This window comes from Varanus komodoensis, unplaced genomic scaffold, assembly GCF_004798865.1.
Source record: "Varanus komodoensis strain SLA01 unplaced genomic scaffold, ASM479886v1 scaffold15, whole genome shotgun sequence".
In the NCBI taxonomy this organism is placed as follows: domain Eukaryota; kingdom Metazoa; phylum Chordata; class Lepidosauria; order Squamata; family Varanidae; genus Varanus; species Varanus komodoensis.
Genome location: NW_025335440.1, coordinates 10,106,562 through 10,131,747, shown reverse-complemented (window position 1 = coordinate 10,131,747; position 25,186 = coordinate 10,106,562). Strand labels below are relative to the sequence as shown.

Here is a 25,186-nt window from a genome sequence, read left to right as displayed (position 1 = left end):
CATATTTCCATCTCCTGCTTCTTATATGCATATGTACGCGTACACATTTCTGATTTCCCATGGGTTCCAGCAGGAGCAATAAACATTAATTAGGCATGCAAAATAATACTGTGAAGGACATGATAATGTAAAATCTGGACAAAAGCTTGATGAGATCAGTGGAAATGATACTGATTGACTTCGGAAAAGTTGGGGACAAAATAGACATACGATCAATGAAGGTAATACCATCATGGTAAGAAAAGTCACATTTGCAATATGGTTCTGAAGCAATGAATATGGATTACGTAGCAGGACACATGTTATCATCACTGGCAAGAAGTACTCAATAAAATCGACATGCATTCCAACAGACAATATGACAGTCAAATTACAGACACGTCACTCCATGTTTTGGACCACCATACACAGTACACAGGATTCCCATGCATGCAACGCATTACATCAAAGACAGGGTGCAAAACCCAGCAAGGAAGTCATGATTAAGCCACAGAATGGAGTTTAGATGCAATGAACTTAAGTTCTTTTGACTTTAGTTGCAGACAGTTTAGTCATGACAAACCTTTGCTGGATCATTACTTAAACATATTAAAGGCTTGGAAAGTTTTGTATAAATTGGGCATTTTCACAGGCCCTGCCAATTCCATCATTGTGTCATCTGTGAATTATTGGTTTGTGCCTTTGAGCTGAGGAACTGCTTTTCAGACGCTGCTGTACTTAACCTCCCTCTCCTCTTGCCTGCATTTGTGAAATGGAGACAAAGTGGGATCGATCTTGAAACATAACATCTTGATTCCAGTGAGAATCGGATTATGGAAAATGTCACTTCTTGTTGGATAGGTCAGTGTCTGATTTTCTGATAAGTCAACAACATAGCACTCATTTCACCATTGGTTTTTGGCTTTTGCAAAGAGGAAGACTTAACAGGAACAGAAGACTTTGTATATCCATGGGAAGTTGAAAAATGTATAATTATGAGGCTCTTTCAACAACTTGGTATTTTAGAATACAAAGTTGTTGAAAGGGTCTCATAATTATACATGTATTTTAGAATACAAAGTTGGCACATTTGTTATCTGTCAGCTTTCTACTACTAACATTCTTCAATTGGATTAGAACATGGATAGGCAAAACATGGATCTCCAGAGGTTTTAGACTTCAATTCCCAGCATTCCTGGTTATCGGCTATGCTGGCAGGGGTTTCTGGGATTTGGAGTCCAAAATGTCTAGAAACCCCCCTTTTACCCACTTCTCATTTAGAATGTTGATATCCTTTATTTCCAACGTTCCAATTTAGTGCGCCTCCATCATCATGTCTAGAGTTGAAGGTCATACTCCTATGCTTTGAAAGGAATAGGAGGAGGTATTTTGGGACAAAGGCTCCTATTGAAAAAGAACAATCCAGTGACTGACCATTCCGTAAAGGCTTCTGCTCCTGAATGGTCCAAGAGGATGCTGGGCCCTTGTCAAAATATGATTGCAGAGAATGGGGATGTGCGTGATGAGGTCCGTTCGAAATTGGCATTGATACCCTAAGGATGCAACGTTATGCTAGTTTATATTTTATTTGTTCATTTATGCATTATTTATTTAATTTCTATACCACCCAATAGCCAAAAGGGCAGTAGAGAAAAATAGGAGCCAGCAGAGAAAAAGCCATAACTAACCTAAGTCCCTTTGATTTCCGTAGTTCTGCTCTGATTAAACCTTGACCTAGTCTCAAAAGCTTTTAGCCCAGAGAGCTTCAGCTACTAGGCAGTATAGAGATATATTGTGGTGGTGGTGTGATGCAGCTTCAATTTGTTCGATAAGTGCTGTGTGTTGACACAATTTCCCAGTGTAATCCTGCGGACAGCCTTCCCTGGACAACTTACACCGAACTCAACCAGGTGCCCATTTCTAATGCTGCACGTGATAATCAAATAGCACCCAAGCATGGGAGAGCTGCCACTGGTCGCTTCAGGTATTGTGCACCCTTGTTAGACTGTCATCCAAAAAGCCGCTCCGCCTGCCTGCCTGCAGGGCGTGGGATTGTGCATTGTAGGTCAAACAGTTTGGGGCCTGCAGTTGGCGCTGGGTTATCTGGGGATGAGCCGCTCATGGCCCTTCTGATCCCATCAGCTGCAGCCCACATAGCCAGTGATGAGGAATCATGGGACCCAAAGCACCTGGCGGGCCATCGCTTAACCAGTTCTGCACTGGAGAACACCCTGGGAACTCACCTGCCCGGGTCTCCAGTTATGATGGAGTAATTATCTGCCATTCCCAGGGTCAGCCTTGTGCATCTTGCTTGCTCTTGGCTGGAGCAGGGAAGCTCTACCTTATCACTCTCCCCACACTGGTTACTGGGTTGCTCCTGGGCCTGGCTTAAGGCACGGGCTCTGACATCTAAAGCCCGACATTGCTTGGCTGTTCTCCTTTTCGACGACTTGCTTCAACCTTTGAGGCCATGCGGATTCCTGCACTGCATGGCAGACAAACGGCGGGAGCAAGGCCTCTCCACCTGGATGCCGGATCTATGAGATGCCTTTTCCAGAAAGGCCCTCCCGATTCCAGCACAAGGCACACCTGCCAGAGCGGCCCTTGACAGGCTGCCGGGGATTTTCTTCCCTCGCCCTCAGCTCAAGGTTGGTGTTTTCTTTCCAGTGGTTGAATTGTACAGTTGTTCATTCCACTGTCATGTTGTTGAACAGTGGGCTGCAAGCAGTGGCAGCATTCCCATGCGAGATGGAGCACCCAGCCTCCCCCACCTGCTGCTACCCTTTGTGCCAAGTCCCAGCCCTCACAAGCAGCTTTCTGGGGTGTGGGGAACGTTGCAGCAGATGGCTTAGAGCCGTCAAACCTGGGTGCTCTGCACTGCACCAGGAGAAGAGCGTTCCAACCTCTGCAAAAACAACCATTTGATGTGGAGCTTATTTCTTATTAATGGCGATAAGCTTTTATGGCTGTCATAAGATTTGATTTTGTATGTGTCTTTGGCTTCCTTCTTGTGCAGAGCTGGGTCTGTCTGTCTGTCTGTCTGTCTGTCTGTCTTCCTTCAATTACAGTTGCAGTAAATTGTGCTAAGATCCTTCGTAGTTTGTAGTAGTGACTGTTTCTTCCTTGTAAAGAAGAGCATAGCAGCCATGCTCCTGGGTGGAGGAAAATGCGTGCTGACAGTCTCGAGATCATGAGTGCGGGAACGTTCTTTGCACCAAAGAATAATTTATGGGTAGAGAAGGAAGGGGAGGATACGAGTGAGGGAAATGATGCATGTGTCTGTGCTTAGCTATACATGTTCAGCTTCACATGTGAAAACGAGCAAATGAACTTAAGGGTCTGGGAGTCCCTGACTTTCTCAAACAGGGCCTGACCTCAGTTATTTTGTGTGTGGCATTAACAATTTGGGTCAGCCTCCCCCAAGAAACACCTGTGTAAAACCATCTCCTATTTGCAAAATGACTAAAATGGAATATTTGGGGCATCTTTTGGAGGTGGGATGGACATATGTGGTCTTTGACAGGGTAATTTTTATTCAGTGTCCGTCCATGCCAGTCTGGAACTATTGCAAATACACTGTGTATCACGTATGAGACATTTTAAAATTAAGAAAGCTTGGATTTCCAAATGAAGGATGCTGTGATGTAACAAACATGCATGGGATCAGGGAACAATCATGCAAGAGAAGAAAAATGTAAAGGCTAAACCAGGCTGCGCATGCTTCTCTCTCCGAACCCACATACACTCCCTTGAGCGCTTCAAAAAAGCTCACACAGGTAACAAGACAAGACGCAAAAACATGGAGCATCGCATCCGACACCTCTCCAAATGAATTATGAATGGCCTAATCGTCCTCGGAGGTATTGCACCCTTTGATGCCAATGGATTTGAGCTCCATTGATACCAGATGCTGCCTGCTTCAAAAAATGTGGGGCTATTACGGTGATTTAACGTGAAGGCTGAGCTACAAATGTAAGAAGCTGATTTCCCAAGAGCCCAGGAAGATGATCTAAGCTTGTTCTCTTTGCAAAGGGGGTTTCTGCTCTTTACTTTCGCTTAAAAGGATGCACATTTGAATTTGCCTGCTTGTTCCTGCTGTACCTATGTCAAGAATGAAGGTAGGCCCATATGAGAATTTGGTTTGTGTTTGCAAACATGCAAATAGACCCCATTCATACCCCAAATGCAAAAGAAAGCCAGAGATTGTGTTCTCTGAAAATGCTTGACAAATTCCTCAACTCATGTTGGAGCACAAAATAAGGTGCCCTTAAAAAGGCACTTTTAAAAGTACACATTTTAATGCTGTACCCTAGGAAGGGCCTCTGTACACTTTTTGCATTGAAAATGTGTATTTTTCTCTTTTGACTGAAATGAAATATATGCAAATAAACATGGGAAGGAAGGAAAGGCAAGCTTTAGTTCTGTGCTCAGAGAATCTGGGCAATCACAAACTTTGCTTGTTCTCCCATCCCTGGATGATTAGCTTTCTCCCTATTTTCTCTCTTGTTCAGGACGAGGGTCCCTGAGCTAAGCTCTGCTTGCTGATCACGGATGAACTAAACGTGATTTGCAGTGCAACAACTGGTTTACAAAATCAAATACACGGCAGATGGCCTAGATTGGGATGGTGGGAAGTAGATGCTTCGGGCTTTTGCCCAACACACAGGTGGGAGGTCCTGCAGAAATAGAAGGAAGTCCTTTATGGCTGCCTGCATAGCTATACATCCAGCTAGCATTTTGAGTCACCTTTACTAAGCTAGAAGGGTGCAGGTCTGAAACTGGATGGGGGACCAAATGTGGAAGCTGAGCAGCAGGTTGGACTTAATGACTTCATAGTTCCTCTCCTCTCCTCTCCTCTCCTCTCCTCTCCTCTCCCCTTCCATACAAAACTATGAAATTTGCTCTCACAAGATGTGCTGATGGCTACCACTTTGGATGAGCTTGAAAGGGAACCAGGTCACTTCCCAGAGGAGAAGGCCATCCATGCCTACTAGACCTGAGGGCTACGTCCTACCAGGCATCTCAGAGGCAGTAGGCCCCTCAGAACCAGGTGCTGTGGGACATGAGGTGCTGCCTTCCTGTCCCTTTTGGGGACTCCTTCAGCCTTCTGGGTGGTAACCCAGCCCATTGTATGACTCCATTCGAAGGAGCCCCTGATTGGAAGGCCTGCCTGGTCCAAGTCCCGCTCAGAGACAGCAGGAGAAGAGAGCAGAGGTGTCTCTGGAGTTGTCCGTCAGCAGCTGGATAGCAGCTGGGCCAGCACAAGCTCTCCTAGCTGGTCTCCTCACTAGGGTGAGATGGATTGTGCTTCCATTTAAAGGGCAGCCGACAGTGCCAAATTGCGCCCTATGCACACAAAGGTGTGTGAGCGACTGTTGCACAGGTTGGCATCCTCTGGGGCCAGGTGCTCCACCCGTCTGCTCCTGCCACCTTGGCCTCCCGCAGCACCACCTTCAGCAAACCAGGTGGGTTCAGTTTGCTCGCTGATACCACCCCTCCCTGCCAGAAGCCCATCGGGACCCAGTGGGCTCAACGGCGCCCCAACAGCCTCAGGCTGCCTGGCGCCATTGCAAGAAGCGGCCCACAGACCCCTTGTGCCTTGCCCTGCCCACTGCCTCGTTCCAAGCCCACGCCACGTGCCTCTGACCCTCGGGACCCTGGCCTGCCCATGCTGCGACCCAGCCCCAGCTGCCAGGCCTGTGCCCGAGCTCGGCCCAGGCCTGGCAACTGCTCGGCTCACCCAGGAGGGCACTCCCGTCACAGGCAGGACTGTCTCGGGCAGAGGCAAGCCACCTGAGCGTATTCTTAACCAAGCTCAAGGTCAGGCCAGGGAAGAAAATCCGAGGAGGAGCCTCTCCTAAGAGCCGATACGTCTTCCCTCCTTGCCACACGCTGCCTCCTCGTCACATTCCGTGCTGACAAGCCCACCATCATGGGCCCCATCAACTTGGAAGCAACTCCAGCAAGCCCCTCCCTTTGAAAATGGGGGTCTTTGTCCTCTAATATTAGTCTTCCCCGGGATCCCCCTCCAGCTACTGTCACCCTTTCTCCTTGGTATTAAAACTGCGTCATGCATCTCTTACAGAAGTTCAATTTTCCTTGCAGGTTCTAGAGCATAATGTCAGCTAGTCATAATGCTACACTTTACTGTCCCTGAGCTAAGGCCAACTGCAGCTAAACCTACTAAAAATAAAACGACTTGGATTTTCCTGGGGCACAATGTGTAATTGTTCTTCACTGTCATCAACACATCAATGCAGTCGTTCCGAAAGGTCACCAGGAGAGGAAGCAGAACAGCCGGTCCGAGTGAACCCAGCAGAGAAAGGCAGGGCACCTCACTGGGGAGTTCGGGTGGCTGTGCACCTGAATGGCAACTCAGGCTGTGCTCCCACACACCTGGGAATAAGTCCCATTAGATTCAATGGTGCTTATCTCTGCAGAGACACAGATAGGATTACACTGTAAATTAGCCTCAGTTTTTCTTTTGAGAAATCTATATGGGGTGGATCCATATATGTCATATATGTAAGTCATACTTAAACCTGAAGCTTAAATCAATGTAAGTTGTCCTGATTTTAGTAGGTTTACTCCACACTAGCCCAGCACCCCTGCAATTTCTACTTTTTAAATTATCTGCGTAGTGGCTGTAGCACATCCAAAAGGTTGTGCTTTGCTTGCAAATAAGCTACATTTAACCATTGCAAGCCCTCATGGTTAAATAGAGTGGTTGTCACTGAATTTTGGCACCGAACTGACACTTTGCATTCCTTTTTGGTGGGGTGCTCATTTACTGCCGCTCAAGGTGGCGATCCAGGGAGCAAAATCAGCCCTAGACCTTCAGAAGGTGCCCACACCTGGTCTACTCTGAGTCAGTCTAAGTGTGCATCCAATTCAGTGGATACATTCCACCATGCTATCCTTTCTTAGGAGCATTACAAGAAAAAAATTGCATTTCGGGCATAGGAATGGGTGTCATAAGTACAGGTTAGGTGACAAGTGGCTGGAGAGCAGCACTTGTGAAAGGGACCTCGGGGTGCTGGTCGACTGCAGGCTAAACATGAGTCAGCAGTGTGATGCGGTGGTCAAGAGGGCAAACGCCACCCGTGGTTGCATAGCCAGAAGTGTGGCTTCTAGATCAAGAGAGGTATTACTACCACTCTACATGACTCTGGTGTGCCCGCAACTGGAGTATTGTGCTCAGTGTTGGGCCCCTCATTACAGGAAGGATATAGCCAGGTTGGAGTCAGTGCAGCGCAGGGCCACAAGGTTGGTGGCCGGTTTGCAGGGGATGGGGTATGAGGCGAGACTGAGGGAACTGGATCTCTTCAGCCTGGAGAAGAGGAGACTCAGAGGGGATCTGTTGGCGACATACAGGTATGTGAGGGGGTGTCACATGGAGATGGGTAAAGACCTTTTCTCCCCTGCAGAGGAAGGCAGGACACGCTCCAACGGAGCAAAGCTCAGGGAGCCAAGGTTCAGTTTGGATGTCAGGAGGCACTTCCTGATGGTTAGGACCCCCAGGGTGTGGACTGGGCTTTCCCAGGAGGTGGTTGAGGCCCCATCAGTGCGGGTGTTCAAGGATAGGCTGGACGTGCACATGGTGGGCATGTTGTGAGCAGAGCCGGCTGGTGCCAGAGGTCAGACTAGATGGCCCAGGAGGCCCCTTCTGACTCGCTCTGTTTCTATGTTTCTAAAATTGGAGTTATGTACACTGAGATAAGTGGAGTGACTGCCCAGCACTGAGCATACTGTTTGCCCCCTCCTGGATAGCAGCGGATGGCGCCCAGTATAACTGTTTCAAAACAGTGGAATACAGTCATTCAAATGCAAGGCTTCTGAACAATTAACGGCAACGGGACAGAATAATTCATTTTGTCGGATTGACAAACTGTGTTCTTATTTCAAGTGCATAAGAAAGCGTGGGTGCACACCTAAAATAGGCTGTGTATAATTTACTCCCTTTAATAGGGATTTTTAACAGGTTGCATACAACACGATTTTAAGAGGAATATTATAAGCACATTCTATTATTATATATTTGGAAGCATTACTAGGGATGGTGGTGAGAGAGCTGGACTGGGGACCCAGGAGACAGGATTGGTCCTCACTTGACCATGAAGCTCATTTTGACCCAGTCAGCCACTCTCAGCCTAAGCTACCTTGCAGGGTTGATGTTGCGAGGCTGAAATGGAGTGGAGGCAGAATTTATAAGCCACCTTGGGCAGCTTGCGCAAGCTACAAAATGTGGGATGTAAAAGCACTGTAATAGCAGTAGTAGCAGCAATAATAGTACATTTGAACATTCAAGGGATGATTTATCTGAACACTTATAACCAACTTTTCAATATAATACATGCCTAAAGTGGAGACACTCCCTCTCAGTCTCTCTAAAACAAAACCATCCCACCCCATGAATAGTCAAGAAAAAACCAGCAAACTAAAACTTAGTGGCAGTGGAGAATATTACAAATGGAGCTCAGTTGTATTACCTTTGGAAGTGAAAAGCTGGCTTTAAAAAACGGCCTTTGTAGCCAGCCCAAACAGGCCAAATCCTCAAATTGGATGATCTCTAAATGATCCTGTTGGACTAAGAGGGCTTGCAGTAGTTCTTAGAAAGCCCATTTCTACCAAACTGTAAGCTATGCAGGAGATGTGGAATTTGCGGTGCAACAGGCAAACTGGATATCGATTATGCCATTATCCCTGCTTTGATTTTGCACCATTGGTGTCTCCGCATGAATGAACCATATTTAAACATTTTAGGCGGATTATCTGCTTTGACAGTGACGCATTGCCTTGTTCACAACCAGGACATCTGAAGGACTGCATTCTGCCACTTGCTTTTCTGAGGGATGGATCAAACTGGCCTCAATTCGCCAAATCCAAAGCAGTGAGGCAGCTTCCCCAGACCTGGTGCTCTCCAGATGCACTGGACTACAACTCCCATCATTCCCAGCCACAGAGGCAGTGTTAAAAGATGGCCTTGACTCCTTCACTTGGAGCCCCAATGGTCCCTGTTGCCTTCGATCCCCTTGGATCAGCTGCTTTCTTGCCCATGGGGACTTTACCTCTTGCTGCCCCACCCCAAATCTTTCTGCCTGAGATTTTTCTGGAAATCAAAGCCCTTCCTTTCCCCCGTCTACACACCCACTTTCACAAATCGAGATAGCCTTTATATATGCTCTAAAATGTCTCTGTGCATATGTACACGCACCTTGAAATTAACATGTGCAAATCTATGCAAAGGTGAAGGCGGAAGATAAAAGGAAAGGCCAAATAAAAGGTGGACGGACTGCATAAAGGAAGCCACATTCTTGAACTTGGAAGCACTGGATACGACAGTGGAACTGGTTGCCTGCAGAGGTCATTGGCTCTCCCACTAGAGCTATTCAAGATAAGACTGGACAGCCAACTGGGTGGTATGGTATCAACTGGAGTCCTGCAACAGTGGGGGTTGGACCCAGGGGCCCTCAGGGCCCCTTCCAACTCTACTGTTCTATGTTTCTAAGTGTGTGCCTTGCTTACTTTGCTCTCTGGGTGCTAACTTTGATGGGCATCCACTGAATACTGGCAGGGAGGGAACAAACACCTGGCTCAGGGATGAGCCATTCTTTTGGGGACCCAGTGGACAACTCCAGAAATCCTCTCTGGGCCCAGATGCTGTTAAGACCTTTAGGCTCATGGCAAACATTCCTTTCCTTTTCTGATGTCCTATGTCAGGAGGGAGAGAAAGGGCCACTCCCTTTCTCCCATCATCTCCAAATCAGGCTCCTGCGGTGTGTGCTGCTTGGTTTTGTCCTTGAAGCCTGTTCAGAAGCTCCAGCTCGTGCAAAGCGAGGAAGCTGGACGAATAACTGGGAAGAGGTCAGAGCAATTATGGCTTGCCTGTGCTGCCTTCGTCTGTGCGCCCATTCAAGGTGCTGGTGTCAACCTGCAAAGCCGGGCAGGGCTTGGAAACAGAACAGATGGTGGAATGTCCCCCTCAGCCCAAATCTGCCAGGGTGCTACAAACCACACTGGAGACCTTCTCCGTGTGCTGCCTTCACCTGCGGCTTGGAGGGTGGCAAAAAGGGAGAGGGACCCTCAGTAGTGGAACCTCCCATTAGAAACTTTCTCCCCACTGGTGGCAATGCTGTCATCTTTGGAGGGCCAGGTTAGGAGAGACTCCCACGAGTTTAAAGGCATGTGATGTGCTATGTCAGCTATTTTAACAGATCTAGTTAGACAGGTCTGGTTTTTATTGATTTTTTCTAGCTGTTTAAATTTTGTTTACACTTAGTATATTGAACTGCTATGCTGTATTGTATTGTATCTGTATTTTGTAATTGGATCTGTGCCTTACCACTTGCTGGGTAAAAACTTCCCAGAGAACTTTTGCGATTGGGCAGAAGAGACCTGGAATTCATAACAACAATATCTGCAACTCCAAGGCCACTGCTGGTGTCTCTGCTTAAGGCCCTTTATCTTTCCTCTGGACTTGGACTGGGCAGTCCTGCAAAGAGAGGGGCTCTTTCTAACAGAGAACTGTGAAGCACCATCCACGGCCACCTCACCTCCTTCCAAAGCTCTGGGCCTTGACAACTGCCTGGCCCACCAACTCCTGGCTTTTGCCTTGCATATGCTGAGCAATGTCACTTCTCAGGTGATTGCTCCTGTTCGTGAAGGCAGGTACAGACAACCTGTGGGCCATCCCTGCAGCCTCTGGTCCACCACTTGCATCTATCATCACCGCTGACTATGCTAGCTAAGGCTGGGCGAAAATGTCTGGAGGAAACAGTCTCGCCATGGGGAAGTCCAGCAGAAGGCACTATCTGCCCAAGTTGAAAAGTCAAGCAAAATTAACTATTTTACACAATAGCATTTTATAAGCTATGCTTCTATAATCAACTAAAACCTTCTAATGGAAGCCCACCAAAGTGTCTTTGGGAAACAACTACGCAAAAACTCCTCCGCCCCCAAACTGTGACTTTCTGTGACTTCTTTTAATGCCTTCCATGAATTGATTAGGTGGGCCTGAACCCAACCAAATGTTATTTGCACCTAAATGACATTGAAATAATTAGTGGGTTCTAGTAATTACTAGCTCATCCCCTGTTAGCTGCCTTGGATAAGTCTGGAGAAAGGAGACTAGTACCTGAAAAAATATATCCATGGGTTTGTCAACTGTGTTTTTAATTCTAACAAAAACTGTGCTCCTTATTTTTGGCCCTGTCAGACAATATGGCACTTTTCCAAGCAGAGTTGGCCCAAATGTAATGCGACCAGGTAGAAAATTATATGTGCAAACACGGCACATCACGAATAAGGAGTGGAGTGCAGATGGGAATGCTCCTGTGCAGGCAGACACACCGATGTGCAGAAATGCCACATTCACAAACAAGGGAAATTGCAAAGAAGCACAGTAATTAATACATTTCCTATTGCAAAGGCATCTCATGGAAAACCAGGCTGTGGCCTCAAATGCAAACTCTCTCCTCCCAATACTTGCTTGGTTGTTACAAAACATCAGTTATCAGCGATTCTTTGGCACTTTGGTGAGCATGGTTTAAAACAGAGGGAGGGGGGCAACAAGAGCCAGATTTGCCTACTGCACACACTTCTTTTCTTTTAATTCTCTCCCCTCCCAGTACACACACACCCTTGACAATGTATTTGTCTTAGGGAAATCTGCAGTCCTGCTTGCAAATCTGAATTTTGTGGAAAGGTTTGCATCACCTCTATTTGCATGCAACTAGCTCTGCAATCTTGAAAACAGGGGTAGTGGCAAATGCTGCAGGTAGAAACATAGAATGGGAAGGGGAGAGAAGGCCATCGATTTCATCTCCTGAATACCACTGGGCAGGCGCACAAAGCATCTCCCCCCACAGGCGATGAATGCACAGGGTGCCGGCCCTCGAGGGATCATTAAGCTGACTGCCCCCAGCGCTTGCATGCAAATGAGCCAAGCTCTCTATGCAACCGTGAGCCATGCATGCCACGAAATGGAGACACGAGGAAGCCCAAGGCGAAGGTAGCTAATCCCGGCATTCCCTTAATGGGAAGAGCCCAAGGGAAAGGCGGCCCCTGGCCCTTTCCCACCATTTAGATACAGCTGTAGTCTGCAGTGATGGGGTTCGGACAACAGGAGAACCCACACGCAGCAGGTGAGTGCGGCTTCTTGCCACAGACAGCTTATCCTGTTGTCTGAACCAAGCTGTGTGAAGAAACCATAGCTTGTTGACCTTAAACAACCCATGGATTGTTGCTGGGTCATGAACTGTGGGTTGTTCACCATAGTTTGATCTCTCAGCTGGGTTCACACGGCATGCTAACCCCTGACCCCTTTCAACAGTGACCCAAGGGTGGGTTATCATGTTGTTTCTACTCAAAATGTCTTTTAAGAGCAGGGAGTGGTTAGTGTCAGGGAGACCCAAGAGTAACACATGGTAAAGGATGGACATGTGTTAGTCTTGGGTATGTGGCAGGTGCAACGTTGGGAAAAGGAGTGTGACCTTCTGTTGCTGACCTTTTCCCCCAGCCTTCTCCACCTGGAGCCCTTCTGACATGTTGGGCTGCAACCGGCAACATTTCCTGTCCTAGGATTGGGGTTGGATTACTGTCCAGTAAATGTACAATTAGGGCTTGCCTCTGTGGAATCCTTGTTATCATTCCTCAAGTTCTTCAGTCATGCTCAGATTTAGTCTTAATCTTTCCAGGAAGCGTCATACGCAGAGAAAACACACTGAAATCAATGGGACTTGTTATTCATGGTTCACTGAAATCCCATAATTTCAATGGGCTATGACGAAGTCCCATTGAATTCTCTAGGCCCAACACTGGATTGGTCCATGACTAAATCTGGATTGCATAGCTATCATTTTGTTATTAAATTTCTATCCCACCATTTTCCCCGCAAAGGAATTCAAGGCAGATTACTGACATTAGTCTTCATTTTATTTTTACAACAACCCTGAGAGGTAGGTTAGGCCGAAATTCTGGCTGAGTGGCGATTAGAATCCAGATCTCCTGAGTCCCAGTCTGAAACCCCACTGGTTCTTTATCTATTCAGATATCTATTTGCATATGTATCAGCCTCCTCCAACCTGGTGCCCTGCAGTAGTTTGGGATCACAGCTCTCAGAATTCTTGGACCTACTGGTTGGGGCTGATGGGGGTTGAAGTCCAAAACATCTGGAGGACCTCAGTTTGAGGAAGGCTGGTATATATTACTGTCTTTTTATCAGCCAAATTAGTAAGTTGAAATTGGTTTGCCAATATATTGGGGTTTCATTGGGGCATCAGTCAAATTAGTAAGAGGGAGATCTGCATTCAGAGCGAAGCCCAGTATGGGGTCTCTGCCTGCCGCCAGCACTTCTGAGCCTCGCTCACCTCACAGGTGAGGTGCCCCCATCGCAACAGAGCCTTGGGGCGGCTCACGTGACCATAAATGGAGTCTCACCCCTGATATTTGAGACAAATGTTCAGAGTGCCTGAATTCCAGTGGCCGGCCAGACACCGGGCAACATGTCTTACGAATGCCCCATCCAGGGGCATGCCAGTGGCTGGGTATCCACCCTGCACACGAGGCAGGAGCCGGATCTTGCCGCTGCGCACAGCTTCTGCATTGGTTGGTTGTGAGGGGCGGGGTGAGCACATGGCCATTTCGAGTCCGAAGCGCATCATGCACAACTGATGGCCCTGTGCGGGGCTTTCCATTCAGGCTCCACTCCCGCTCTGGACCGGGAGCAAACCGAGCGGCCATGGTCCCAGTGCAAGCTGAGTGCGGGGGAGTGGGCCCGGGCCGGGAGCGTGGGCTGGTGCCCACCTGCCCGTCTTCTGGGTGCTCCGGACACCGACCTGCCTGGCTCGACTTTCCAGAAGCCGAGAGCAAGCAAGCCGACGCGCAGGGCATCCAAGACCGGCAGGCGGAAAGGCTGCTGCGCCTACCAGGCTTGCGTGGTGGGTGGGCGTGGACCTCGCGCCAGGACTCCAGCCCAGCTTCGCCCAGCTGGGCACGCTCCACATGCTTCAGACTACACCTCTCAGCATCCCTGACCCTCGGCCACGCTGGCCGCAGCTGGGGCGAGGTGGAGTCGGGAGCATCTGTAGGAAAGCAGGTTGGGGAGGCTGCTCAGCCCTTCTGGGGAGCAATCCTCTGAACGCATCGGCAGCAAAAAGTCCTAGAGCAAGCCTCGCAGAGCGGGACTTTTTGTCGCTGAGTACATGTGGGGCTGCATCTGTAGACCCTCCTTCTCACCCTGAAAAGGGATTAAGACTGCTCTTCTATTTATTTGACACCAGAATTTCTCACCTATTTCCCAACACAAGAGCCGCTGGAAGCCAAGACTGCTCCCTAGAAGACTGCGTGCTTTCATACAAGCCTGCCAAGGTCTTAAAATCTTTGGGGAGGGCCTGATCTTGGTTTTTCCCCAAGCAGAGATATATTTGCGGGGGGGGGGCACAAGAGAAGGCCTTTTGGGGGCTGCCCCCAGACTCTGCCACTCCCTGTCACGAGAGGGTTTTTTTAGCCCTGTTCTCCTACTTGCCGACAAAGTAGCTTTCATTCAGACAGACCTTTGGCTGGTTTGCCACTGAGGAGGATTTTAATTGGCTGGGGCTGTTGATGGGTTTTACTACTGCGTCTTTAATTGTGCTTTTAATTTATTAATTATTATGTTTAATTAAGAGTTTGCTTTTAATCTGGATTTAACGTTAGCCATGTTGAGCAATGTTTTTAATAGAAAGGCAGGGTACAGCCGAAAGCTTGGTATGAAGGCATTGCTCGCCTCAGCTTCCAAGGGGCCTCGCAGAGAGCAGAGAGCACTGCAGATCAATTAGAAAGCAAATTAATGCCAAGGGGAGAGAAACGGCTTTCTCTGAAGCACCTCATAATCACGGCAGGATTTCCAGCCAGGTGTCACCTCAGTCAGAAATGAGTTTGCAGGCTGCTGTAGGAGAAAGCGCTCAGCAGGATTAGCTCATTGGGGGGTCCACCGGGCTGGGAGCTCCCCACACAAGCAAGCTGGAAGAGGAAGCACAGTCCGCAACATCTGGCATTATCCATTGCTTCATGTATGCAGCCCGGGATGGAAAAGGAAAAGGAAAACAATGATGGAACGGATGAATGAGCGACCGGACAAATGAGCGGATGAGTGGATGACCCATGGCCCTCACAACATGCTGCCGGTGTTCATGGACAGAAGGGGTACCAATGATGGGGCCGGTGTTGTCGTTTTTAATTGATCCTTACCCTCATCCCTTCAAACCGTGAGAGTGCTCTTAAGGGTCTCAGAGCTCTGAGGGTCCTAAGGGATTTAATGGGACCCATTTCGGAGTATCCAAGTGTACTAGCTATGAGGCTTACTAATGAGACCTGAATGGAGACACAAAATGGAGAAGTCCAGACTATTAGCACAAATCCTACCATTCGATTTCTCTTCTCTGGATTTTCACCTGTAAAGATAAACGTGGTTAATCAACGGATGGAGACAGACCCTAAATCAAAGGAAAATGCTGCATTAACCCAGCAAAGGTGGGGGAGAAGGGGAGTCGCACCTGCACACACACACACACACAGACAAATTCTTTCCCTGGAGTGTTTCAGGACATAGAACCATTGATTTCCATTGCAAAATGAAACCGGATTATGTGTTGACTTCACTCTGGCAGGAATCCCCTTCCCAAATGTTGTCTCCTTTCCTCAAGGCAACCACATGGATGTCAACCGTTGGCAGCAAAAAGAGTCAGACATGGACAGTGATTTCTTCAAGCACTTTTTTTTTTGTGGGTGGGGGGATGTGTGCGTGGTTTTGTTGCTAACGGAAACAGCAGCAATATTGGCATGTATTAAATTCTGTGAATGCTGTCATTTTATGCAATCAAGATGAATCATTTTGTAAGACCCAAATATTCATCATTACCTTTTAAAATAAAGCCATGTTGCCAATACCAGTTAAATTGTCACTGAAATATGCATAAACATAAATATCCATTAAAAAAAAGCCATTGGAAATATGTTTACGGCAGCCCTTTTCTTAGAGTACTGCGAAAATAGCCTTGTTCTTGGTCTGTGTGAGCATTAAAGGAAACGGCCATGTGCCACGTTAAGGAAAGTTTGCATGGCACATTCCCTGTAAGAAAGAGAAAGAAAGCGTTCATTATTTAAGGTGCACATACTCCATAGACACTGAAAGATGACAACCCTTACCCTTATGCTTTCAAAGCGGGATAAAGCTCGGAGGGGCCGCAAGGACCTCAGCGTCCTGAGAGATCTCATAGCAGACAGGTGGTCATAACCAAGAATTGTTGCTATCTGGCAAATAACTGATATCTGTGCAGATCGAATGGAATTTGAAATTATTGGTCAAGACGAGCAAAAAAGTAAGAAACACACACACAGAGAGAAAAATAGCATAGATGGGGAAGATTCCAACAATTCCAAGGCTGATTCACTCAATCATTTCAAAGTAGGGCAGATGTGCGTTGTGAACCAAAGTGGGTTAAAGTACTCCCATACTAAAGTACTGCGGCAATGTCCAACTCCATCCACATCTACAAAGATGCCAAAAGTGGGATGGATGGTAGAATTAAGGCTGTGCTGAAAGGTACGCTCAGAAATTTTCATGGAAAAGCGAAACTGGGGAGAACTGGGGGAGAGACTGGGAAGAACCCTGCAAGGTTTGGGGGGCACAGATCTTTGTAGGACAAGCAGAGGCATGAGGGCTACCGTCCTCAGCATCCCCAGTCAGGCATTCTGGGGGTCGTGGTCTTCCCCAGGCCCCTGCAGCAGGCTCCTCACTACTCCCAGTGGGGTTAAATATGTCCTAAAGAACATGGGGGTGTTAAAAGGAAGTAGGGAAAGTAGCGCTACTGGCACTTATCCTGCTAAGTTTCTCATCCCATCTGCAAGTTTGTCAACTATCTCCCAATCTCTGCAAAAAGAGAAAAGAACAGAAAAAGACAACATGCCCCATGGGCTCACTTTGCGGCCTGCGAACGGGGCTGCAGTTTGGGGGCAGTATGAGAGTAAACGCTGAGCAAGGCGCCAAGGATGCCCTTCCTGGTGCAGTTTCACACTCTCCATCACTAGAAGGCAACCTTCCGTTACTCACAAACCATCGCAGCAGTTGCAATGAACTGGGCCCTTCTTCCCGGTTCCCCCCAATGAGTGTTGTCAAGGGTGAGAGCCGGACAATTACAAACCTCTCCCAAATGACAACCAGCAGTTGGGCAAGTAGAGGGGAAGAATACGGACAATGTAATTCCACACAGTCCTCACAGCCAAGAAGCCAGCATTCACTGGGAGGAAACCGGTTGTCTGAATGAACCCCCGACAACTGCAAGGAGAATGGTGACTGGCCAGTGGATGAAAAAATAAGCCGCTCCTGGTTTGCTTGGCGGAACCCTTTCAGCATCTCTCTGTATTTCCAGGGATAAAGCAGGGGCACCTGCATCTGTCCTGCCTTACTTGTGTGCATCCTTGAGAGCTGCCCGGATCCGGGCGCTCAAGGTACGTGCTAGTTAGTTCACTGTGCTTGCTTTCTGAGGAAGGCGACCCCAGCTGTGAGGACCAATGCCATTTTAGCACCGGGGGGGGGGAGGGGGGAACTGGATCCTTTTCATGACTGTGTGAGGGTATGGGAAGCCTCATCTCATTTTCTCTTCCGTCTGCCCCACTCGTGTCTTAAACACCGGGGAGAAGGCATAACTCAGTGGCTAAGTGTGTAGCCCAGATTAATCCCTGGCAACTCCAGAGAAAAGGATCCGGTGGGCATCTGATGGGGCAGTGCCCTGCAGCAGGTCTTGGAGAGACGCTTCCAGTCCTAGAACAGGAACCATTTGACCAGGGGAGAAGGTGGGTTATGAGAAAAGGCGGTTGGTGCAGCTCTACCTGCAGCTCTCTTTCCCTGCATCCCGCAGCTGCTTCCGCTGGGAAAGGTGCCAGCCGTGCCACGAGGGGTCCATGAGCATCCACAGGCTTCTTGGCTCAGCTCACTCTGCAGGATCGGGAGGAGCACGAGAAGAAGTCTGCGGATGCTGAAGGGACAGATTCCAAAGGGGGTTGTCTCCACCCTGGCTCTGAGTGTCCTTGGGAAAGGCCCTCGCTCCCTGAGCCAGCCTTCTCCCCGCCACGGTCACTGGCCGCTCCCGCTCTGTACTTGCTTTCCCATCACGGGTACCGCTGTCCTGCCAGGCACAGTGTGGGGGTCATGCGGGCAGGGGCACCCCCATTGCTCCTCTTCACCACCTCTGTTGTTTGGGCCAGATTAAGAGCCAGGCAAACAGGTAGGCTGCCCTGGGGGAGAGGAGCCGTCCCACAGGTTCCTGTTGCTGGGGCCCTTGGCAAATGCCCGACCACACCTACCCTTGATGCTGGGCCCACGTGGCCTCCAGCTCCATAGCGAAGGTCAGAAGAGTTCATTTTAGAGGCAGGAAGCAAAAGAAACAAAGAGTTGAGGAAAGCCACTCACGTGCTGATCCGATTAGGGGAAACAGCCCAAGACCCGTGATGGACTCTCCTGGCATTTAAAGTCTTGGTTCAAAGCAGCTGCTGAGCAGGGAGGGGGGTGAGAGTCTAAATTTGATCAGATTAGTGGTCTGGGGATAGGTGATCTGTAACCCTTTCCCTGCCCTCCATTTTCCCAGTCTAGACAGCCTCACCCACACTTTGGAAATACAAATTGCCTGAGGTTTGTGTAACTTAGTCCCCAGTCCTGTGGATTCCTGGGAAATGCTTTCCATATTAATATGTCAAATGAGAGCAGGAGAACCCCTCTGCGTTGCAAAGATTCTGGGGCTGATAGTCTGGCCCATTCAGGCACTGTTAGGCTTCACTGAAAACTGCCTTGTCTTGCAACCGAGGACTGAAAGTCTATCTTGAACCCTACTCAACATGCCCCTGCAGAAGCACTTTGTAGGGGGAGAATACATGCAGGTGGACACACTGTCCCCCCATCCCTGATTTCACAGGACCTGTTAAACTTCCAAAGAATGCCCAGGCCACCAAGAAGACAACTGAGAAACCACTGCATTGCACCAGCAAGCAAGCAAGCTTCCAAATCACACAGAACTCTTCTTTCCAGGTGAACATTGGACTCGGTCTTTCTTTGAGACTACCAAGACAGACACTCCTGGGAGACAGTCTATTGGCTGGGAAAAGTTTCCTGAATATTCTGTTGTTGATTTTAGATGTTCCTTCCTGTCAAATTTTATTTATAGGCAAAACCACAACGGTATGGGCTTGGTGTTGTGGACTTGATTGAATCTGACCTGGGAAGATATTTTTAAAATAATCAAACAGCTTCCAGAATTCACACTGACTGCCCCACATAGCTCAGGCAAAAGCAGAAGTCAGCACTTTCCCAAGAGAGCTGCAATGCACCCTCTTCCCCAGTGCAAGCGTGTTAAGACCTGACTCTTTCCACAGCATTGCTTGGTCCTCTCTCTTCCTCTGAAAGTCAAACTGGTCATCCCATCCTGCTGGAATGCTTCATCAGGCAGCAGCCTAATTTCAACCCTTTGTCATAATTTCTATGCTCGGCTCATATCTGAAATTATAAGTTTCGGATCGTAACAGAAGTGGCTTGATGCCTCTGTAAATGCTGGGCTAGTGAGAGCGGTAAGCCTTGCATAGCACAATTGCACAGAAGAACAGCAAGACGGAGATTTAAAGTACTCCATGGTGCAGGTGGCTGTCATTTCTTGATTAAGGAAGGCAATCATTTCCGCATTGTCCGAAAGCGCTCTGACCACCTTCCTGATCTGATCTGAACTTCTTGGCCCATATGGGTGGGAGAGGCACTGTCAGAAAACTGGGATGGGAGGAAGCAGAACCTTACATTAGTTGCCTGACATGCAAATAGGTGTGAGAGGAGGATGGGGACTGGTGTTAACAGCTGCGACTATCACTGATGGCTACCATTACATCGGCATTGATGGCGACCTAAGCAGTGATATTCCCCAGTGCTGTTCCTAGTGGGAAGGGTAATTTTGGAGGCTGCCTCTCAAACAAAAGGTTGCAGGATCCTCTGAGAGCCACCCAAATGCTCATTGGCCCCAGAAACTGCACAGGGAGATTATCGCTGTTTTACAAAGCCATTCGTGCTTGCCTGTGCACATGACAACACACACGCAAAATGCAAGCTCTTAGTCAGGGTTGGCGTTGCAACAGATTGCAGAAGTGGGAAATGCATGAACTGTGTTTCAAGACGAGCGGTTTCATCTTATCTGCCATGCCCCGAAATAACCCAAAATGTCCATACTGTTCTTGGACCTGTGGCTATTACAGTTAACACTTTAAATTCTCAGTGTATCCCAGTGGGATGGATCATTTGTATTCCCGTTTTACAGACGAAGGAACTGAGCGTAGGGCATGGCTTGGCAAAGTCACACAGCGAGTTGATGGGATTTGGATCCAGGTGGCCCAGAGTCAAGCTTTCCTTACTTCTCCCTGGACCTCACAGTAACTTTTCTATCACTTTCATCAAGCAATTCTGTGGCAAAGAAAATATTTCCTTATGATCAAGGGTGGAGAATATGTAGCTCCCCAGTTGTTGTCGGACTCCAGCTCCCATCAACCCTGGCTATGCTCTGTGCTGGGTAATGGAGTCCAGCAGCCTCTGGAGATGCTCCTTACCCATCCCACCGCCCTTGTTTGGGTGAAAGAGAGCTAGCTTCATACCCAATTTCACTCTTCAGCTAACTTGGTGGCCCTTGGGTGGCTTGAACTCTCTCTCTGTCTCTCTCTGTCCGCAACGTGGTGTGGAGAAGAGCCACCTCAGCTGCTGAGCTGCTGACCAACGGCCAGAAATGTGCGTGACCCCCCTAAGCCCGGCTTCCTTCACACGGGTCCCTTCTGTATTCCAAGGCATCCAAATCTTGGGGTCCCACCTGCTCTACATTCCCATTGGCTTGTTTCGCTTGTCAAGGCTGGCGACTTAATTGCAAGCCATGGGGAAACCAGGTTGCTGGGCATTCACTCAAGCAAAAGCTCAATGCCCTTTCGGTATCCAGACAAACCGGAGGGCTTCCGTCGGCACGCTACCCGTCAGCCGTGATGGACCGTCCCCTGTTCGTTCAGATCTCCGTCCAAGAGAAGATGGAGCTGCTGGAAGGTGGCACCTGGCTGAGCCATCCGAAGTGACAGCCGGGGTCTTAGGCCTGGGAAGCCTTTCTGGGCAAGCAGAGAGCACTCGAAGGGGCAGCACGGCCTCCTTCCCTGACCTGCCCTCCAAGCCCATCTTTTGCACACGTCTTCCTTCGGCTGAGAGTCAGCCGTCTGCACTGGGGGAGCAAGCAAAATGGCCCCCACAACTTGTAAAGCAGAGCCAAGAGCCCCTTCCCCCAATCCACCACCCCGCGTGCAGCATTTCAACATGTTTTCGGAGAGAGGTGCGGCACACCCAGCGTCTCTCCCCAGGCTCCCGGGGGCTGCCTGTTTCTCCTTCCCCAAGCTCACATGGCTCAATTCCACAGGATAAGGGAAACACCCAGGCGGCGGTTGCAGGTGTGCGCGCTGCATTCCAGCCTCCCCTCCTCTGAGAAGCTCCCGTGTGAAGGACAGTCACTCATCAGGTACCATCCCCTCACAGGGTGCCTGCCGGAAGCAGCTCTGGCAGAAGGCGGCTTTCACCCTGCCTCCAAATGTCTCCCCCTCCACCACCACCCCATGGAATGCGCTCCCCAGAGAGGTCCACCTGGCACCGTCATTATTTGTCTTCCGGCGCCAGGCCAAGACCTTTTTATTTAAAAGTTATTTTAATTGTTAATTTATGAATTGTATTTATGGGGTTTTTATGCACATGCCGAGATTTCTGGTTTTTTAAATCTAATTGTATAAACTGTTTATTTATGTTTATTTTTGTTGTAAGCCGCCCTGAGGCTTTTTGTGAATGGGACGGCATAAAAATAGTTTAAATGAATAAAATAATAAAACTGGAGGGGGGCCCTTTTCCCCGCGACAGCTTTCCACTCAGCACTGCTGATATTCAGCCGGCTGACATGGATGACCAAGCTACTCAAGCTGGGATTCAGCGCAGTTGGTCGGTCGGTCGGTCCGCAAGGGCTTGATGGATCGCTGGCAGGGGAGCCCTTCTCTTCCCTCCCCAGGTGTGTGTTGAAGGTACTGGGAGGGGACAGGGTTGCTTTCTTCTCTGGAGTTCCTCCTTGGACGTCAGATTTCCTAAGCCACCAGTTTAGTCCTGGTGGGTTCTGCCAGCCCAGGGCTGGGGAACATATTGTTGGACTCCACATTCCCTCTGCATGGCTCATATTGGGGAATGATGGGAGTTGGAGCCCAACAGTATCCCTGTGCTGGCCCTTCTCACTATGGGCCTTTTCACTCTTAAACCGTGCCTTGCTTCAGTAGCTTCCCTTGGTCAGAATGCGTTTCCATAGGAAATGCTTCCTGCTTAGCTGGTAAGCTGTGCCTCCATCAAACAGCTCTGCGCCACTTCAGCTCCTTTCAGGAGCCATCAGCCGCTGGCACCTGGTGTGGCGTGGCGTGGTGCTGAGAGACCTGGACTGGGGTCTTGGGAGATCTGGGCTCCAGGACCTACTCAGCCATGAAATTCACTGGGCCAGTCTCAGACGCCTACCTCACAGGACTGTTGTTGTGAGGATAGAATGGAGCTATGTGAGCCTCCTTGGGTTTCCCACAAGAGGAAAAAGGGTGGGATATAAATGCAAGACGATGATGATGATGATGGCTAGAACAAGGCACTGATGGATCCCGCTACAGACTGGAGCGTTCCCTGAGCGATAAGGGACACCCAGAATCCAGAAGAGCCTTTCAGCTCCCCATGAAGGACAATGGAAGCTTCCTGGTTCAGCAACACCAGTCCTCGCAGATTTGGGCTTCTCACTCTGGCTCCTTCTTTGATTTTGGCTGCCTGGCCAAGTTCGAATGCCTGGTTCTTGAAGAATGGCTGCTTATGGCACGGCTCTGCCCACTCCACAGGGAAGGAGGAGTTGGGGGCACTACCAGAGAAAGGGGGAAGGACGTGAGCCGGGTGAAGCATCACGGAGGACAGCATCTTTCCTCCGCCCACCGGGGGTTGAGGAGAGGCGTGGTGGGCCTCCAGAGCCCTTGCTGGGAAGCCCTGGAAGAGCTGCCTCGAACGCTCTCCAAAAGCTCTCCGCATGCGCTGAAAATGTGCAGGAAAAGACAGATCAGCACATTAGTGCGAACAATACTGTTGCTAACCAGCTGTGACAAGGAAGAGAGCTCAGTATGTAAATGTGGAAACTTACTATTAAGCACTTTCTAGAGTAACATCAGATTTTGTTAAATCACCTGGTGTTAATAACTTCTTGGCAGGAAACATGTATTGCCTGGAGGCTAATTAGTAAATGCTTCCGTTCAGTGTCATTGATTGGGAATGTGCTTTTTTGGTGACAAAGCCACGCTGCTTAGGTGAGTGATTCAGCACCAGTGTATCTGCATCTCCCCCACTTCTACGCCTGCCGATTGCCTCTTGCAGGCATCGTGTGGCTGCCACCTAACTGTGCAAGAGGATTCTCTACGGGGAGCCTTCCCACACGCGCGGTTCCACGGACCCCAAAGAGGCCAGGAACTTCTTGTTGTTTCTGCAAGGGACAGACTTTTCCAGACAGTTTGCATGTTGGTTTACATTCCTGCCTGTGTACCCATGTGCCTGGTTGAAAGGACAGGCTGGACTGCTATCACCCATGGTGCCGGGCTGTTTCAGATCACTGAATTCCATCAAACGGTTGACCGTCTTGCCACTGCTTACTGTTGCTCTCCAATTAAGTGCTGACCTGCAGCTACAGGTCAAAAGACCAGGTGGCTGTAATCCATCCACACCCCTGCAGTGGTCATTGCTTGTGTTGCCTCGACCACAATCTCAAGCCATGGCTTGCTTTGCCTCTATCGCAACCTCAAGCAGCGGTTCTGCAACAATGAGTTGGGATCCTGTTTCTCCCCTTAGAATCCTTCCTGTTGCTTGAATACATAGTTTTCACCTCAGGAATTCAATATGTTCTATTGTATTTCAATGTATTTTATTGTGTTGTAAGCCGCCCCGAGGTTTCGGCAAGGGGCGGCATAGAAATGTAATAATAATAATAATAATAATAATAATAATAATAATAATAATAATAATAATTCCCTCTCCTTTGCTACACAGACACACAAATATTCATGGCACTGGTTGCCATCTTCAAGACACAAGCCTTCTCCTGGAGTTGTGTTCTCAGTCCAGGCAACTTTGACCTTCACTATCATTTCTTTCTCTCTTGATCTGTGTGTGAGAATAAGGAGTAAGGAGCACAAAACCAGACAGGAGAGGTGGAGCAAATTTAAATGGCTTTTGCTGGGCTCAGCATGGCAAGAAACAGCCGAGATACCTCAGGGTGGCAGAGCAAGGATGAGCACTGCAAAACCGTCCAGGCTGGGAGTTTTGGCTTCCCTCTCTGGGATGTGCTCTTTGTGGAGCGAAACGACTGGCAGGGCAGCGAGCACCTCCACACGGGGGCGCTCTTGAGTCCCCACGATTAAAGATACTGAACTGCCAGGTTGAAATGGTTCAACACCCCTCACCCCAGTACAAGAAAGCTCTTAAGCACTGCTCTCCTGCTCTTACCCTTTTAAGGGGGGAGGTTGCCTCTTCTATATTTATATAATTATTAGATTTATAAACTGACCTTTTCTTTTTTAAAGAACTCAAAGTGGCTAACATCATTCTCCTCCTCCAGCTCTCACTCTTATCCTCACAACAACAACAACCCTGTGAGGTCGGTTGGGCTGAGAGTCTGCCTGGCCCAAAGTCACCCAGTTGGTTCCATGGCTGAGTGGGGACTCGAACCCAGATCGCCTGAGTCCCAGTCCCACGCTCTTAACCCCTGCACCATGCCTAGGTCTCAGTTGCCCCTTTTGGCTCTTGAGGCTTATATCTGCAGTAGATCGTTATTGATTATTTTTATTATACAATGCTCTTGTTAAAAACAGCTTGTTTTTATAGTTACAGAGGGCCGTTTTGGATAGTTCGGTAGAAAACTGATTCATATCACTGGAAAGTGAATCAGAGTCATAACTAAGAGCACATGATGCGTCACCAATGCCCAGCAAGTTTCCAAGCCCCTCCAAGTCGCTGGCAGGAACAGCTTCAAGATGCAATAGACGGACATTTTTAATTTTGGCCTTGTCCCTTTGCATTTTGCCCCACTCGCTTGCCGTTAGCCCTTGTCCCCCACTCTGGGTCCCCAGAGCT

The 25,186-nt window shown here is 48.8% G+C and overlaps 1 protein-coding gene across 6 annotated transcripts in view; it reads right to left on the bottom strand.

Moving 5' to 3' along the window:
* LOC123020642 (sodium channel protein type 5 subunit alpha-like) overlaps positions 1-25,186 on the bottom strand; it is a 270,015-nt gene that overhangs the window by 18,250 nt on the left and 226,579 nt on the right. For 4 of the 6 annotated variants that reach the window (XM_044424584.1, XM_044424587.1, XM_044424588.1 and 1 more), the window contains one exon: positions 16,165-16,287. The exons of 1 other annotated variant lie outside the window; for it this stretch is intronic. In XM_044424584.1, the coding sequence (XP_044280519.1) occupies positions 16,165-16,287 (123 nt within the window). Of the gene's footprint in view, positions 1-15,207; positions 15,331-16,164; positions 16,288-25,186 lie in introns of all 6 variants that reach the window. One more of the 6 variants, XM_044424589.1, reaches the window with a different exon arrangement.